At 42.9% G+C, this 13,150-nt stretch overlaps 1 protein-coding gene across 3 annotated transcripts in view; it reads left to right on the top strand.

Moving 5' to 3' along the window:
- FSD2 (fibronectin type III and SPRY domain containing 2) overlaps nucleotides 1-13,150 on the top strand; it is a 46,162-nt gene that overhangs the window by 19,111 nt on the left and 13,901 nt on the right. For all 3 annotated transcript variants that reach the window (XM_057719975.1, XM_057719974.1, XM_057719977.1), the window contains exons 3-8: nucleotides 4,734-5,445; nucleotides 5,583-5,678; nucleotides 7,375-7,605; nucleotides 8,970-8,992; nucleotides 10,209-10,330; nucleotides 12,855-13,010. In XM_057719975.1, coding sequence (XP_057575958.1) covers nucleotides 4,804-5,445; nucleotides 5,583-5,678; nucleotides 7,375-7,605; nucleotides 8,970-8,992; nucleotides 10,209-10,330; nucleotides 12,855-13,010 — 1,270 coding nt within the window. In that variant the 5' untranslated portion in view covers nucleotides 4,734-4,803. The remainder of the gene's footprint in view (nucleotides 1-4,733; nucleotides 5,446-5,582; nucleotides 5,679-7,374; nucleotides 7,606-8,969; nucleotides 8,993-10,208; nucleotides 10,331-12,854; nucleotides 13,011-13,150) is intronic.

The raw sequence follows: 13,150 nt of genomic DNA, 5'->3' as shown, positions 1-13,150 counted from the left end.
CACAAAAGCTAGTATATGGATGTTAATAACAGCTTTATTCATAATAGCTCAAAAGTGGAAACAACCCATGTATCCATCAATTGATGAATGGATAAATAAAATATGGTATATTCCTACAATGGAATACTATTCAGGTATTAAAAGAATATGTTCTACAACATGGATGAAACTTGAAAACATTAAACTCAATGAAAAAAGCCAGATACCAAAAATCACATATTACAGGATTCCATTTATATGAAATGTCCAGAATAGGCAAATGCTTGGAGACAAAAAGTAGATCAGTAGTTATCAGGGGCTGAAGGAGTGGGTAATGGGGAGTGACTGCTGGGTATGGGGTTTCTTTGGGGTGATTAAAGTGTTCTGGGATTAGTGGTGATGGATGCACAACTCTGTGAATATACTAAAAATACTAAATTACAAACTTTAAAAGGGTGAACTCTATGGTATGTTAATTACATCTTAATAAAGCTATTATTTTTTAAAATATAAATGACTACAAAAATATCCTTTGTGGCATATTATAAATATTCACATATTCAAATAAAACTATTTATAACCCTTTAAAATTTACTCAGTGGAGTTCTTAAATACTATAGCAATTTGATATCCTCCCTCAAATATCTTTAAAAATGCAAGAACTCTTCTGAAACATTAGAAATTTTACATTGTTCTTTTTCCTCCTGAGCTTGTATTTTCCATTTCACTTCTCAGAAGAATTTTGTCCTAATGTATTATTTCTCTATGCTTAGAAAGTCTTTTATTGGTCATCTAGGATATTTCTCTCCAAAAAAAATACACATCTATGACCTGAGATTCACATTCTTTTCTTATTTTCCTGGAATTATAAGTCTCTAAATATTATCCTCTTTTTTTTCCTGGATTAATTTGTCAATACAATTTTTAGTCATGTAAGCAAAATGACATAATACATTACCCATTTGATAAATAATTATTAAACAAACAGAAAGAAAGTAAAATGAAAATGCGGTTTGTTTGTTTTTTCTGGCTGAGCCGCACAACATGTCGGATATTCCTTGACCAGGGATGCAGCCAGCACTCCCTGCTTTGGAAGTGTGGAGTCCCAACCACTGGACCACCAGGGACATCCCGGAAATGCATTTCTTGGTGAAGTGGATGGAGGGGCGCTTTTTCTTTTCTTTTTTTTTTTTTTGTGAGTTAATTTGTGCATCTCTGGATGAAAATGTCATATTCTAGAATGCAACAGGAATTAGTGTCAACTGTTTCTATTTTTCATTTTACAGTTGTAAGCACTGAGCAGCCTTGCTTACCTACAGAAGTAGAAGGAAATGGAAAAGGAAGTTGCTTTATTATAGCAATGCCACTCAGTTCTTTGAACTCTTTCTGAAATGTATGCCCAAAATTGCATAGTAATATATCATGAAAAATCATTTTTAATCATGTATCAGCTGACACTTGATTAGATCTTCCTTCAATTTTGTTGAAAGCAAAGAATTGAAAACCACTCAGCTTACCCATTCAATAATGTCATTCACTCTCTCAACACGGATACCAATACTTCAAATTGTCCTTTCATTTAGCCCACTGGAGGTTTTTTAATTCCAAAGCAATGAAATCTCACAGTGCAATATAATATTCAGGATGAGTGAGAGGTATAGTTTTACTTTTCTAATAAAAAGAAGAAGGGCTATTGTGAAAAGATAACCTGCAGGAAGCCTCGACTGCTGGCTTATTTCCAGGCAGAGCAGCTCTGGGAAAGATTAAAGATTATGTTAGATATTTGGAAACTGATGCTCTTAACACTATGGCCGTATCCATTGGAAAGTCTTTATGTACATATGCCATAGTCTGAAGATCGATAGTTTAACTGCTACCCTTTGGAGAAGCCCAAATCTGGGGCTGGGCGGTGGAGGGGAGCGGGTAGGGAGAGAATGGTAGCAAGGGGGAAAAAGGTTATTTTAGGCTAGGACAGTGTATTATTTGTCTACTGCTTCATAACAATTTATTCCAAAATTTAGTAGCTTAAAACAATGAACACTTGTCTTGCCTGGTTTCTGAGGGTCAAGAATCTGAGAGCAGCTCATCTGGATGATTCTGGCCAAAGGCCTCTCATGAGGCCTAGTGACCACTTTCTGTTGGTCTTCCTCATGCCTGCACAATGCTTGCAACTCTCTTTGCTTACCTACCTGCCAACCTGGCTCACCTGTGCCTTCATGCTATAATTTTTAAAAAACTGATAATAACAAGTGTTGGCAGGGACATGGAGCAATCAGAGGCTTCATACAACACTGGTAGGAATGTAAAATGGTACAGCCACTTTGGAAAACAGTTTGGCAGTTCCTCAGAAAGTTAACCAAATGGTTACCATTTGACCCAGCAATCCCACTCCTAGGTATATACCCACGAGAGATGAAAATATATGTGCACACAAAAACCTGTACACAAATATGTTAGCAGCATTATTTATAATATCCAAAAAGTGAAATCAACCCAAATGAAATGGGAAACAGTGCAAATCAACTGATGAATAGGTAAACAAAATATGATGTATCCACGCGATAGAATACTATTCAGCCCTAAGAAGAAATGAAGTACTGACATGTGCTACAACCTGGAAGAACCCTGAAAGTATTACACTAAGAAAGAAGCCAGTCACAAAAGACCACATATCATACAATTCCGTTTATGTGAAATGTCCAAATAGGAAAATCAATAGAGACAGCAAATAGATTAGTGGTTGCTTAGGGCTAGTGGCAATGAGGGGGTGTGGGTGTTGTTAGCTGATGGGTGCAGTCTCTTTTTGAGGTGATAAAAACGGTCTAAAATTGACTGTGGTGATCATTGCTCATTTGTGTGACTACACTAGAGAACCATTGATGTATACACTTTAAACAGGTAAATTGTATGTTATGTGAATTATGTATCAAATTATTACCCAAAAATAATATAACATAATGGTAGTTCTGTGCCAAGAAGCAAGCAGGGACTTTGTAGTCCAACAGACAGTGTTTATCAAGGTCCTCCAAAAAGCAGGCACCAAATGAGATTAGGTATGCAATAATTTTATTAGGGGAAATTCCTGTATGAGATAAAAAGGGGAGGAAGACAGGAAAGGCTGAGAGAGCTGTCAGACCATGATACACATCTGACCCCGAGTGAAGGAGGGAAGGAAGGAGAGTTTGGAGGAATCAGCCTAGCCTGCGATGCCCTCTAAGAAAGGTTCGGCAAGGCTGTCGAGGAGGCCTCCAGCCAAGATTTGCCACCAGAGTAGTTTTGTGTCGATCAGAAATGGATCTGCCTTACTGTCCTTGCTATACTTTGTCGTTGGACGGGAGACACCTACAGGAAACATGTCCTCAATGCAAATGTGACAGTGGCTTTCAGAGTGTAGCTGAAGCCCCTGGTCAGTTATGGCCCCTATATTTGGATATCTGCAAGGCACAGTCTCACGGCCGCCATACACACTAAGGTTCAAATCCCAGTTCAACAACTTACTAGCCTTTCACCTTGCACGAGATACCATCTCAGAGTTACTGTTTCCTCATCTGTAAAATGGGGATAACAATAGTGCCTACCACATAGAAGAATGTATGTAAACTGCCTCCCTGGTGGTCCAGTGGTTAAGACACCGTGCTTCCAATGCAGCGGGTGTGGATTCAAACCCTCGTCTGGGAACTAAGATCCTGCATGCTGGGTGGCCAAAAAAAAAAAAGCTAAAAATAAAATAAACTGCCTAGCACAGAAAAAGCACACAGTAAGTGCTCAATATGTAGTAACTACTACCAATATTGTATTTACTGCTTCCATTATTATCTCTTTCTAGATTTGATGTACCTCCATTAAAGTAGTGGACCTCATAGTCTCTATATAATGAGTATTCCATTTATTTTACTTTGTATCATATAGTCTTTTTCCAAGCTATCATTTGCTCTCCCTAATCTTTTAAGGCTACATTATATTCTACAGGGTGTACATATCCTACTTTACTTAACCATTTACCTAATCATTAGGGCTTTGCAATTTTTTTTGTTGGCTATTATAAAAAAAATTGTGGCAGACATTTTATATAGAAATAATTTTTTCCCACTGTATTTGAGATTTTTTTCCTTAGGGTCCTGGAAGAGGACTTTTAGGTTAAAGAGGGTGAACATTTTTAAGGCTCTTGATCCATGTTGCCACATTCGCTCTTCAGAAAGGTGGGGCCATGCACATTCTGACCAACAACATGTAAGAGTATTCACTTCACTGGACCCTTACCCAGCCTTGGGTATCAAAAGGCAGTATGGCATCTGCTTATTTGCTTTCTGTTACTCATAAGGATGAACTATTTTCCAAATGCTTTTGTACAGGTATTATTATATGCAAGAGAAATTACTTTGTGAATTCTCACTACTCAGTAATCTACTGAGATTTTTCTTTTCAATTAATTTGTATAATTTGTTTAATAATAATTGCCTGAGACACTTCCCATTATTTTGCCTTTTGAGATTTTTAGGTTTTTTAAAAACCTAAGTCATTTGTTAGTCAAATCAATTTACAGGTTTTTTTTTTCCCCATAATTTCTCCTGTCTGTTTTAAGCTTAGGAAGCCCATCCTCCTGTAGAAAGCAAACCTTTCTTTACAGATTGTTTAAAGTGAAACTACAACTGAGCTGCTCAGATGATTTTTTTTTTTAATTGTGAATGAGTTGAGCCCAGTCTAATGACCATCTACTGCAACGACCTTCTCAAAAATGGGGTTTTGTGTTCTAGGACCCAGGATATCCACTAAGAACTGTCCAGGAAGAATCTTTCTTGTGCAGAGGTGCTGCCCAGAGCTACAATGGAAGGGGACACAGTGGAGGCACCGGGGCTGGGCAGGTCCGCTGCCTCCAAGGATTTCCACTTTTATCACATGGGTCTGTGTGACTCTGAAGACAGGCTGCAGATCTTCCCAGAAGACACTCAGATGAGAAGAGAAGTAGTCCAAGCTGAAATGACCAGTGAGCCAAGAGGGGCCATGAAAGGGAAGGCTCAGGGCGACCTTGGAGAGGAAGTGGATGAACTTGTGCGTCTGTATGGACTCGAAGATGATCATGAATTAGGGGATGAGCATATTGACGAAAGCATGCCCAGAATAGAGGTTTCAGAATATCCTCCTTATATGATGACGGGGGGAGAACCATTGAGGGAGCAGAGAGACTGGAGACTTAGTGGTGAGGCCACTAGAGCTGAGGACCTGGACTTCGGGGGGTGGGGCTCGGCAGGCCAGTGCCAGGACTTGCGGGAAGCTTATAGGTACACCCATGGCCGTGCCAGTGAAGAGTATGAGTGCTATGTCATCCCGGAGGAGGAGGACGAGGAAGAAGCTGCCGACGTCTTCTGTGTCACTTGCAAAACTCCAGTAAGAGCACTGGAGAAGGTTCTTGATGAACACAAGGAACATGAGGTGACCCCACTCAGTAAAGCACTGGAAAGTGCCAAGGTAACTAAATCTCCTTACTCTCGATATTGCCTCTGTATCTCAAGTATGCAGGTAGGAAATAAATCTAAAATGCCTTCTACGAAAGAGAAAGAGAAAAACATAGCATTAATGTCTTCTTGGGATCCTGTGTTTGCCAGGATGAAATTCACAAAAACATGTACAAATTGGAAAAGCAGATTATTGAGATGGAAAATTTTGCGAGTCACTTGGAGGAGGTTTTCATCACTGTGGAGGTAAGGGCATGCTTCATGACCCCATCAGATACATGTTGCTTCTGTCAGTGGTTGGGTGAGCAGCTGTGTCTGGTATGAGTTAGGGAATCTCTTTTCTTGGAATGTGTGGTGTCAGCACTGCTCCTCTTCCCTCACCCCTCTTTCTGCCCTCCTGTAGCACAGTGGGCGTGTACTTGTGGAACTGATTACCTGGCAGCATTCCCTACTGAACTATTAGCTCTCATGGGCTGGGTCTTCGGTGTCTTTATAGCTCCAGTCCTACTACAAGGTAGGACTCTTTCATGGGCCATCCTGATAAGGCATCGCAAGACACCCATCCTGTCATTGATAAGTTTTCTTTTCCTCGGCTGTTACGTATTTGTCACAAGATCAATAAGTTCCTGTGCCTGTCACCAAACATGTCACAGTCACCTGGGTGTGCCTAGTAGATGTGTAGTCTACTGCTGTGATGCCAGCAAACGCAACCTAGCCATCCAGATGAGGTAGCCCAGGACTAAGAACCAGAGGACTTCCTGTGTCCCCTCTCTTCATGTGGATGCTCTACTTCTATTAACGCAGCCTCAGATTGTATCAACAGGAGCACCTCATATGAATTAACTAAGCCCTGGGCTCCTTTCCTGTGAAGCAAGACTTTCCTCCCAACCCCCAGTCTTAAAAAGGGAGGGACACTTTTGCCCTTGTTCCCTATGGAAGGTAGAGAGAAGGGACAAGCCCTTCCATATCTAAGCATAGGATGGTATATGGTGGGAGGGTAAGTATACCACAGCCAGGACAGAGCGCCCTCCACTCTGTACTGCCAGCTCACTCTCAGATCAGAGCATCTTAACCCTCAGTGAGGACTCTGAGCTCTTCCTTTTACACTCAGCACTGGTGGGGGTCACCTACTGCTTTTCCCTCTCTTGCCCCATTCTGAGCAAGTCTTACACACAGTAGGTGCTCAGTAAATACTCCTTGAATGATTGATGAGTCTCTTCTTTGGAAATGTCTCCGTTATCTAAAAAGGATGTGATACCAATCAGAACCCACAGAGCTCTCCTGGGCTTCCAGTCTAATTAAAGGGGGACCAGGATTTGATATGCTTTAGTTAATGTTTCTCATCCATTGTGTCCCAGGATTGAGTACTGGCACAACCCTCTCTCTGCCTTCCTGCCTTTTCTCATCTATTTGGCAGCACCACCTGGCTTATTCCCCTTCACCTGCATCTGTTTCTTAGTTGATATGAGAATCTGTGATCCTGATGTTTGCATATAATTCAAGCATCAGGGCATGGAGGTGAGTTTCATGAGATGTTGAGAGCACAGGAGGGAAAGATAGACGATACTCTCCCAGGGCAGACATCTCCATGTTAAGGTCCAAAGTTCCAGTGGCAGGCTGACTCATCACTGATAATCTTCCTGCTCAGTTGTCATGGTGATGGGAAGTGGCTAAAACAGAGGTGGGTGGGGTATACGGAAGAGAATCACAAAATGCTGCTAGCAGAAAAAGCAGTACTTCTTGTTAAGATTATCCCTGGGGTTCTAGCTGGAGATTCCCGGTCCTAGCTCCCCCTTTGTCCACCTCAGCATCCTGGCAAGAGATGATAAAACAAGAGGGAAGGATAAAACATCTCTGGGTAGATATATTTTCATGCTGCAGATAACTCTGTAGTGAACATAAATGCACTGAAATGATGGCTGAGATCAACTATATCTTGCAGGAGAATTTTGGAAGACAAGAACAAAACTTTGAGTCACATTACAATGAGATCTTGGAAACGCTCGCTCAAAAATACGAAGAAAAAATACAAGCTCTAGGGGAGAAAAAGAAACAGAAGCTGGAAGCCTTGTATGGACAGCTGGTCAGCTGTGGAGAAAATCTTGATACCTGCAAAGAACTGATGGAAACAATAGAGGAGATGTGTCATGAAGAGAAGGTTGATTTCATAAAGGTCAGTAATGAAGTGAAATAAAATAATGAACTGAAATGACAGTTATGATCAGAGTAGGTTAGATTGTCCCCTCTCTGCCTGGAGGTGTTGGAACCGACTTTAACAGTTAACATCCACTTAATTCCACTGGATGTATCACCATGATGATACATCCTCCATCTCTTTGCATAACTTTGCCATGAGTGGCCAAGCAGGCTCATACACAACTGACCCTTCCCTCCACCATTGCTCAGCTAACACCAGAGTCTTTGTTCCTTTGTCCTGGTTACCCAGAAATCTGTGTTCTCAGCGTGGAGTGGGGCAAAAACAGTACTCTGAGGGACTTCCCCAGTGGTCCAGTGGTTAATACTCTGTCTTCCAATGTAGGGGGCACAGGTTCCATCTCTGGTCGGGGAATTAAGATCCCACATGCTGCCTGGTGCAGTCAAAAATTAAAAAAAACAAAAACGAAAACTAAACAGTACCTTGAGACTTTTCTGGCCATCTCAGATGGCCTCTTGGAGGCCTGGGGAGAAAGATGTTCAAGCTAAAAAGGCACTTCCTGTTTCTCAGTTACAAGTGCAGCCATTATACATCTTACTTCATAAGCTTAGACATGCAAAAAAAATCTGTCTCTTGATATCCTTGAAATCCACTTCAATCTAACCGCAAATCCCCATGCAGCCAGACTGTGGGAATGTCATTCTCAGTCAGAGCTGGGGTCTCCTTTCTTTGCAAGGTCCCAGAGGAATATGGGGCAGTAGTGGGGTCCAGGACGTGAGGGAGGGACCCTCAACCTCCAGAGCTTCCTAGTTGCCAAATATGATTTTTACATTGGCCACACCCATAATGGTCCCTCCAAGCCCAACAGCGCCTCCTTCCTTCCATGCTTGGGATGGCAAGGGAGCCGCCACTGAAGCTGGACAACAAGTTGGCAGGCATCATCAGAGCCCTCAACACTCAGACCTTTTGAACCAGTGGTTCCACAGTATCACTGTAGCTCAGAGACATAATCCAGAATGTGGAGAAAGTGATGTGTGTGAAGATGTCTCCGCTGTGATTTATGATGGTGACAAATTGGAAACAACCGAAATGTCCAACAATAGAGTAAATGATGGAGTTTCCATTCAATGAACTGTTACACAGTCTTTCAAATCGATGGTCCAGAAGACCATTTGTAACCCAGAGAGTGCTCACATAATGTTCATGGGAAGAAACTGCACAGGCACTATAAGAGTTGTTTTTGTTAGGGTGTGGGACAGGGCTGATTTTTCTCTTTTACTAATTTCCAAGTTTTAAAATACATTTATATTATTATATAGTTTGAAAATGAAATTTATTTCCAAAACCAATGTAATATTTTTTCTCTTTCTCCTCCTTTTTAGGATGCTGTGGCTATGGCTGACAGGTAATACTTTTGTTCTGACATGTATTTTCTTTTTCTGTTCCTTTTACCTCTAGATATCCAGCTAGATATCAGTGCCACTTGGTTATATGCTCCCGGTTTCAGCTTTTGTGTCTGCCCCTAAGAGTAAATGGCACTGGCTTTAGAATGACCGTGTGGGATCACAAGGACCTTATGGTACCAAATCTCAGAATCTCAGACCTGGAAGGGAGCATATGGTGAGGCCCAGACTGCAAGCCCAGGGTCAGATCTCCTCCATGAGCTCCTCCTTTCACCAGGAAGGAGCACAGAAGGTCCCCAGTGTCCCCCAGCTGGGCCAGGACCCAGACTGTGTGCTGCGGAAAGCATGCACTTTATAGAGTCAGACAGGACTTTAAATCCTGCTACCCCCATGCTTGGGAAAGTCCAATGAGTCTAGGACTCACCTTCCTTATCTACAAACAGGGATAGCTTTGTGGGAATAAAATCAGACAAGGTCCACATTTTGGCAATTCTCACAATATTCCAAACTTTTAAATTATCATTACATTTGTTATGGTGATCTGTGACCCATGATCTTTGATGTTACTATTGTAATTGTTTTGGGGTGCCACAGACCACACCCATGTAAGACAGCAAACTTAATAAATGTTGTGTGTGTTCTGACTGCTAAAAAAGTTAAAAATCAAAAAATCAGACGATGTCTGGAAAGCAACACGAACACTGAAGCTTAATAATGTAAGGGTTAAGAGCATGAGTTTTGGCAAAAGACAGGCACTTTCAGGTTCTGCCTTCGCTACTTACAAACCGTGTGATGGCCAGGAGCAGGTGCAGAAGACCCAGAGCCCCAGTCCATGGTCACTGACTTGAGGGCACTTGACCGTGTGGAGAAGGAGCCCCAGAGAGGCTCTTTGTCTTTGGGGCCTGGGGTAGCATGGGGTGGGAGCTCCCAGATCAACATCGAGGATCTTCCAGAAGGTGTGGATCTGGGGCTCATTGGCACACATCCCCCTGCCCCTCACACTCTGACATGACCCTACCCCTTCTCTCCTCAAAGGCATAAACCAACCCCGCCCTTCCCCACTGGTGACCTCGTAGGTCAGTCACTGAAGAAGATGCCAGAAGTCAGCCTGCAGCATGTTAAAATAAGTTCAGCCAAGAGGCCCTCGTTGCGTATCACTAGTGACCCCCTAGGAGAATGGCCCTCCATTCTTGTTAGTGTGTGTTTTTATACCAACAGACTCGGAAAATTCCTGAGGACAAAAACGGACGTGGAAATCTCGGCACAGCCTGACTTTGAAGACCAGACCTTGGACTTCTCTGATGTGGAGGAGCTGATGGGCTCCATTAACACCATCCCAGGTGTGTATCTCACCTGTGTGCATACTTTACAGCGGTTTCCCTGAGCTTTGAGTTAGAAACTTTGATGGCTAAAAACATCATAAAGATTTAGAAACACGCATTTTCCCCACTAGCTGGGTGAGCTTCATGTTTTTGTCTTTATGGCTTGTAAGGGTAAAAACAGAGGGTGACCTTCCTGGGGTAAATACCCACCCTTACTCTCCAGCGTGCCAGCATCTGGCCCCAGAAAGCCTAATTTACTGCAAGCAAGTGTCCCACGTTTTATTTCCTCGAATGTTGTATTTATGTTCTTCTCAGGTGGCTCTAGTATAGGGTTAAGAGATGGGCTTTGAAATCCTATGGAGCTGGCGAGAATCCCAGCCCTGCTACTTCCTAGCTGTGTGACCCTAGACAACTTCCCTCACTTCTCCAGGCCTTGGTTTCCTTGTCTGTAAAATGGACATAATAATGACTCATGGGGACATGGTGAGACATAAATAAGGTAATATTTGTACAGCACGTCACATGGTGCCAGGTAGCTGTTAAAAATCTTATTGTGATAACTTATTTTTAAGAATGATAGTAGCTGGGACGAAGTGAGAGAGTAGCATAGACATATATACACTACCAAATGTAAAATAGATAGCTCATGGGAAGTTGCTGTATAACACAGGGAGATCAACTGGATGATGGGTGATGCCTTAGAGGGCTGGGATAGGGAGGGTGGGAGGAAGTCACGGGAGGGAGGGGATATATGTATAAATAGAGCTGATTCACTTTGGGGTACCTCAAAAACTGGCACAAGAGTGTAAAGCAATTATATTCCAATAAAGAGCTTAAAAAAAAAATGGTACTAGGATTTAGCTTTTTTTGATGCTCATTTTTCCTGTCTCACCAACACCCAGCATCATTATCAACAATGTTTTGTATATCATTTTTGGTTTTTCCTTTATACAGATTTTTAAAATAAAAATGGGATCATTTTGTTTGTTTTAAAATTATTTATTTATCTATTTGGCTGCATTGGGTCTTAGTTGCGACACACAGAATCTTTCATTGCAGCGCTTGGGTTTCTCTCTAGTTGTGGTGTGTGGGTTTTCTCTTCTCTAGTTGTGGCACGTGGGCTCCAGGGAGTGTGGGCTTTGTTTGTGGCATGCGTGCTCTCTAGTTGAGGCACACGAGCTCAGTAGTTGCAGCATGCAGGCTTAGTTTGCCTCATGGCATGTGGGATCTTAATTCCCCGACCAGGGATCGAATCCACATCCCGTGCATTGGGAGGCAGATTCTTTACCACTGGACCACCAGGGGAGTCCCTCATTTTGTTTTGTAATCTGCTTTTTTTTTTAAGCGAAACAATTGTGATGAATACTTCCTCGCACTGATATATTCTTCTACAACACCATTTTAATGGCTGTATACCTTAATCTGTTTATTTAATTCTCAACTGTTGGATGCCAAGATGTTTCTAGGTTTTTCATCATTATAAACCATACTGCAATGAATGTCCTTAATTGTAAATCTTGGAGGCCATTCTTAGACTAACTGGGTCAAGGGGAAATTTCACTGAGCTATGAAGTCCTTTGGATGGTCTAGGGATGGTGTTGCCCAAATAATCAAGCTCAGTTGTTTGGAAGGAAGGGCACTATTGCCCAAGTCAATGCTTGAGAAACATGGAGATTTTTCCTCACTCTCCTGTGTCCAGGTCCCATGCAGACCATCACCCCCCTGCTTCCATCAGGAGACATCCCTCTTCTTACTGCATCCCCTGGGGGGGGCGGGTGTGGGCACTGTTCTTTGCAGGATATAGAAGGGCATCTTCTGTGCATCCTGAACTCCACCATGTGGGGATACAGGTTCTTTCTCTTCTTCTCATCTTTGTCATATTAGGGTCTTTCAACCCTAACCAGCAGGGAAAAGCTGAGTACATTCCTTTAAGTCTTACCTGGATTTGAAAATTTTCAGAATTTGAAAATAAGAATGTTCTTGAAAGCCTGGGATGGAAGGAGGTGCTGCCATGGGAGAATTATGGAAGGAAAACAAGGAATGTGAGCCTGTGTAGGGAAGCAGGAGGCAGTATTAACCTACAGAGAAGATAAGAATTAACTCAGTAGATGGACTCTAAAGAAGTTGGTTCTGAAAAGCACAATTTGGCCAAACCCAGTCTTCTTTCATCATAATGCAGGAGATGGTTGTTGGATGGGCATTGAAGGTTTCTTTTACTCCTCAGTTCACTCTAGGGCTGTGGGCTGGTGCTGTGGACCGCATGGAAGGGTTAGAGGACCCATCCCTAGGGCAGGACCTGCAAACCATACCCCAGCTTGCGTGGACTGGTCAAAGCAGGAAAGGGCATACCAGTTGTCACTTGAGGCTTATGGTTGGGAGGCTTGGCCTTTCCATCCCTGTCCACTCAGGGCTGCCTTTTCCATATCCAAAGCCCACGCATGCATCGAGGGATCAGTTGTCCTGTAAAAGGTGTCATTCCCATCCCATACCTCTACTTAAGGCTCCTCATTGGTTTTTGCTTTTCTCCCTTTTCCTTTTCTAGCTCCTTCTGCTCCAGTGATAAACCCACAGGCCCCCAACTCAGCCACGGGTTCCTCAGTCCGAGTGTGCTGGAGCTTATTCTCTGATGACACCGTGGAGAGCTATCAGCTGTCCTACCGGCCAGTGCAGGACAGCTCGCCTGGGAAGGACCGAGCAGGTGAGGCTCTGCCAGGAACAGAACCACGCTCCAGAATGGCTAAGGCCCCTCAGAGTCCAGGGCCCTGCCTTCCTGGTGGTTGGGAAGGTGGAGATGGGATGAATCTGCACAGCTGGCTCCTTGGGGCTGTCTTGATCTGA

Source organism: Hippopotamus amphibius, chromosome 2 (genome assembly GCF_030028045.1).
Source record: "Hippopotamus amphibius kiboko isolate mHipAmp2 chromosome 2, mHipAmp2.hap2, whole genome shotgun sequence".
Lineage (NCBI taxonomy): Eukaryota > Metazoa > Chordata > Mammalia > Artiodactyla > Hippopotamidae > Hippopotamus > Hippopotamus amphibius.
Note: the sequence above shows the minus strand (reverse complement) of the source record. Positions and strands in the feature narration are given on the sequence as shown.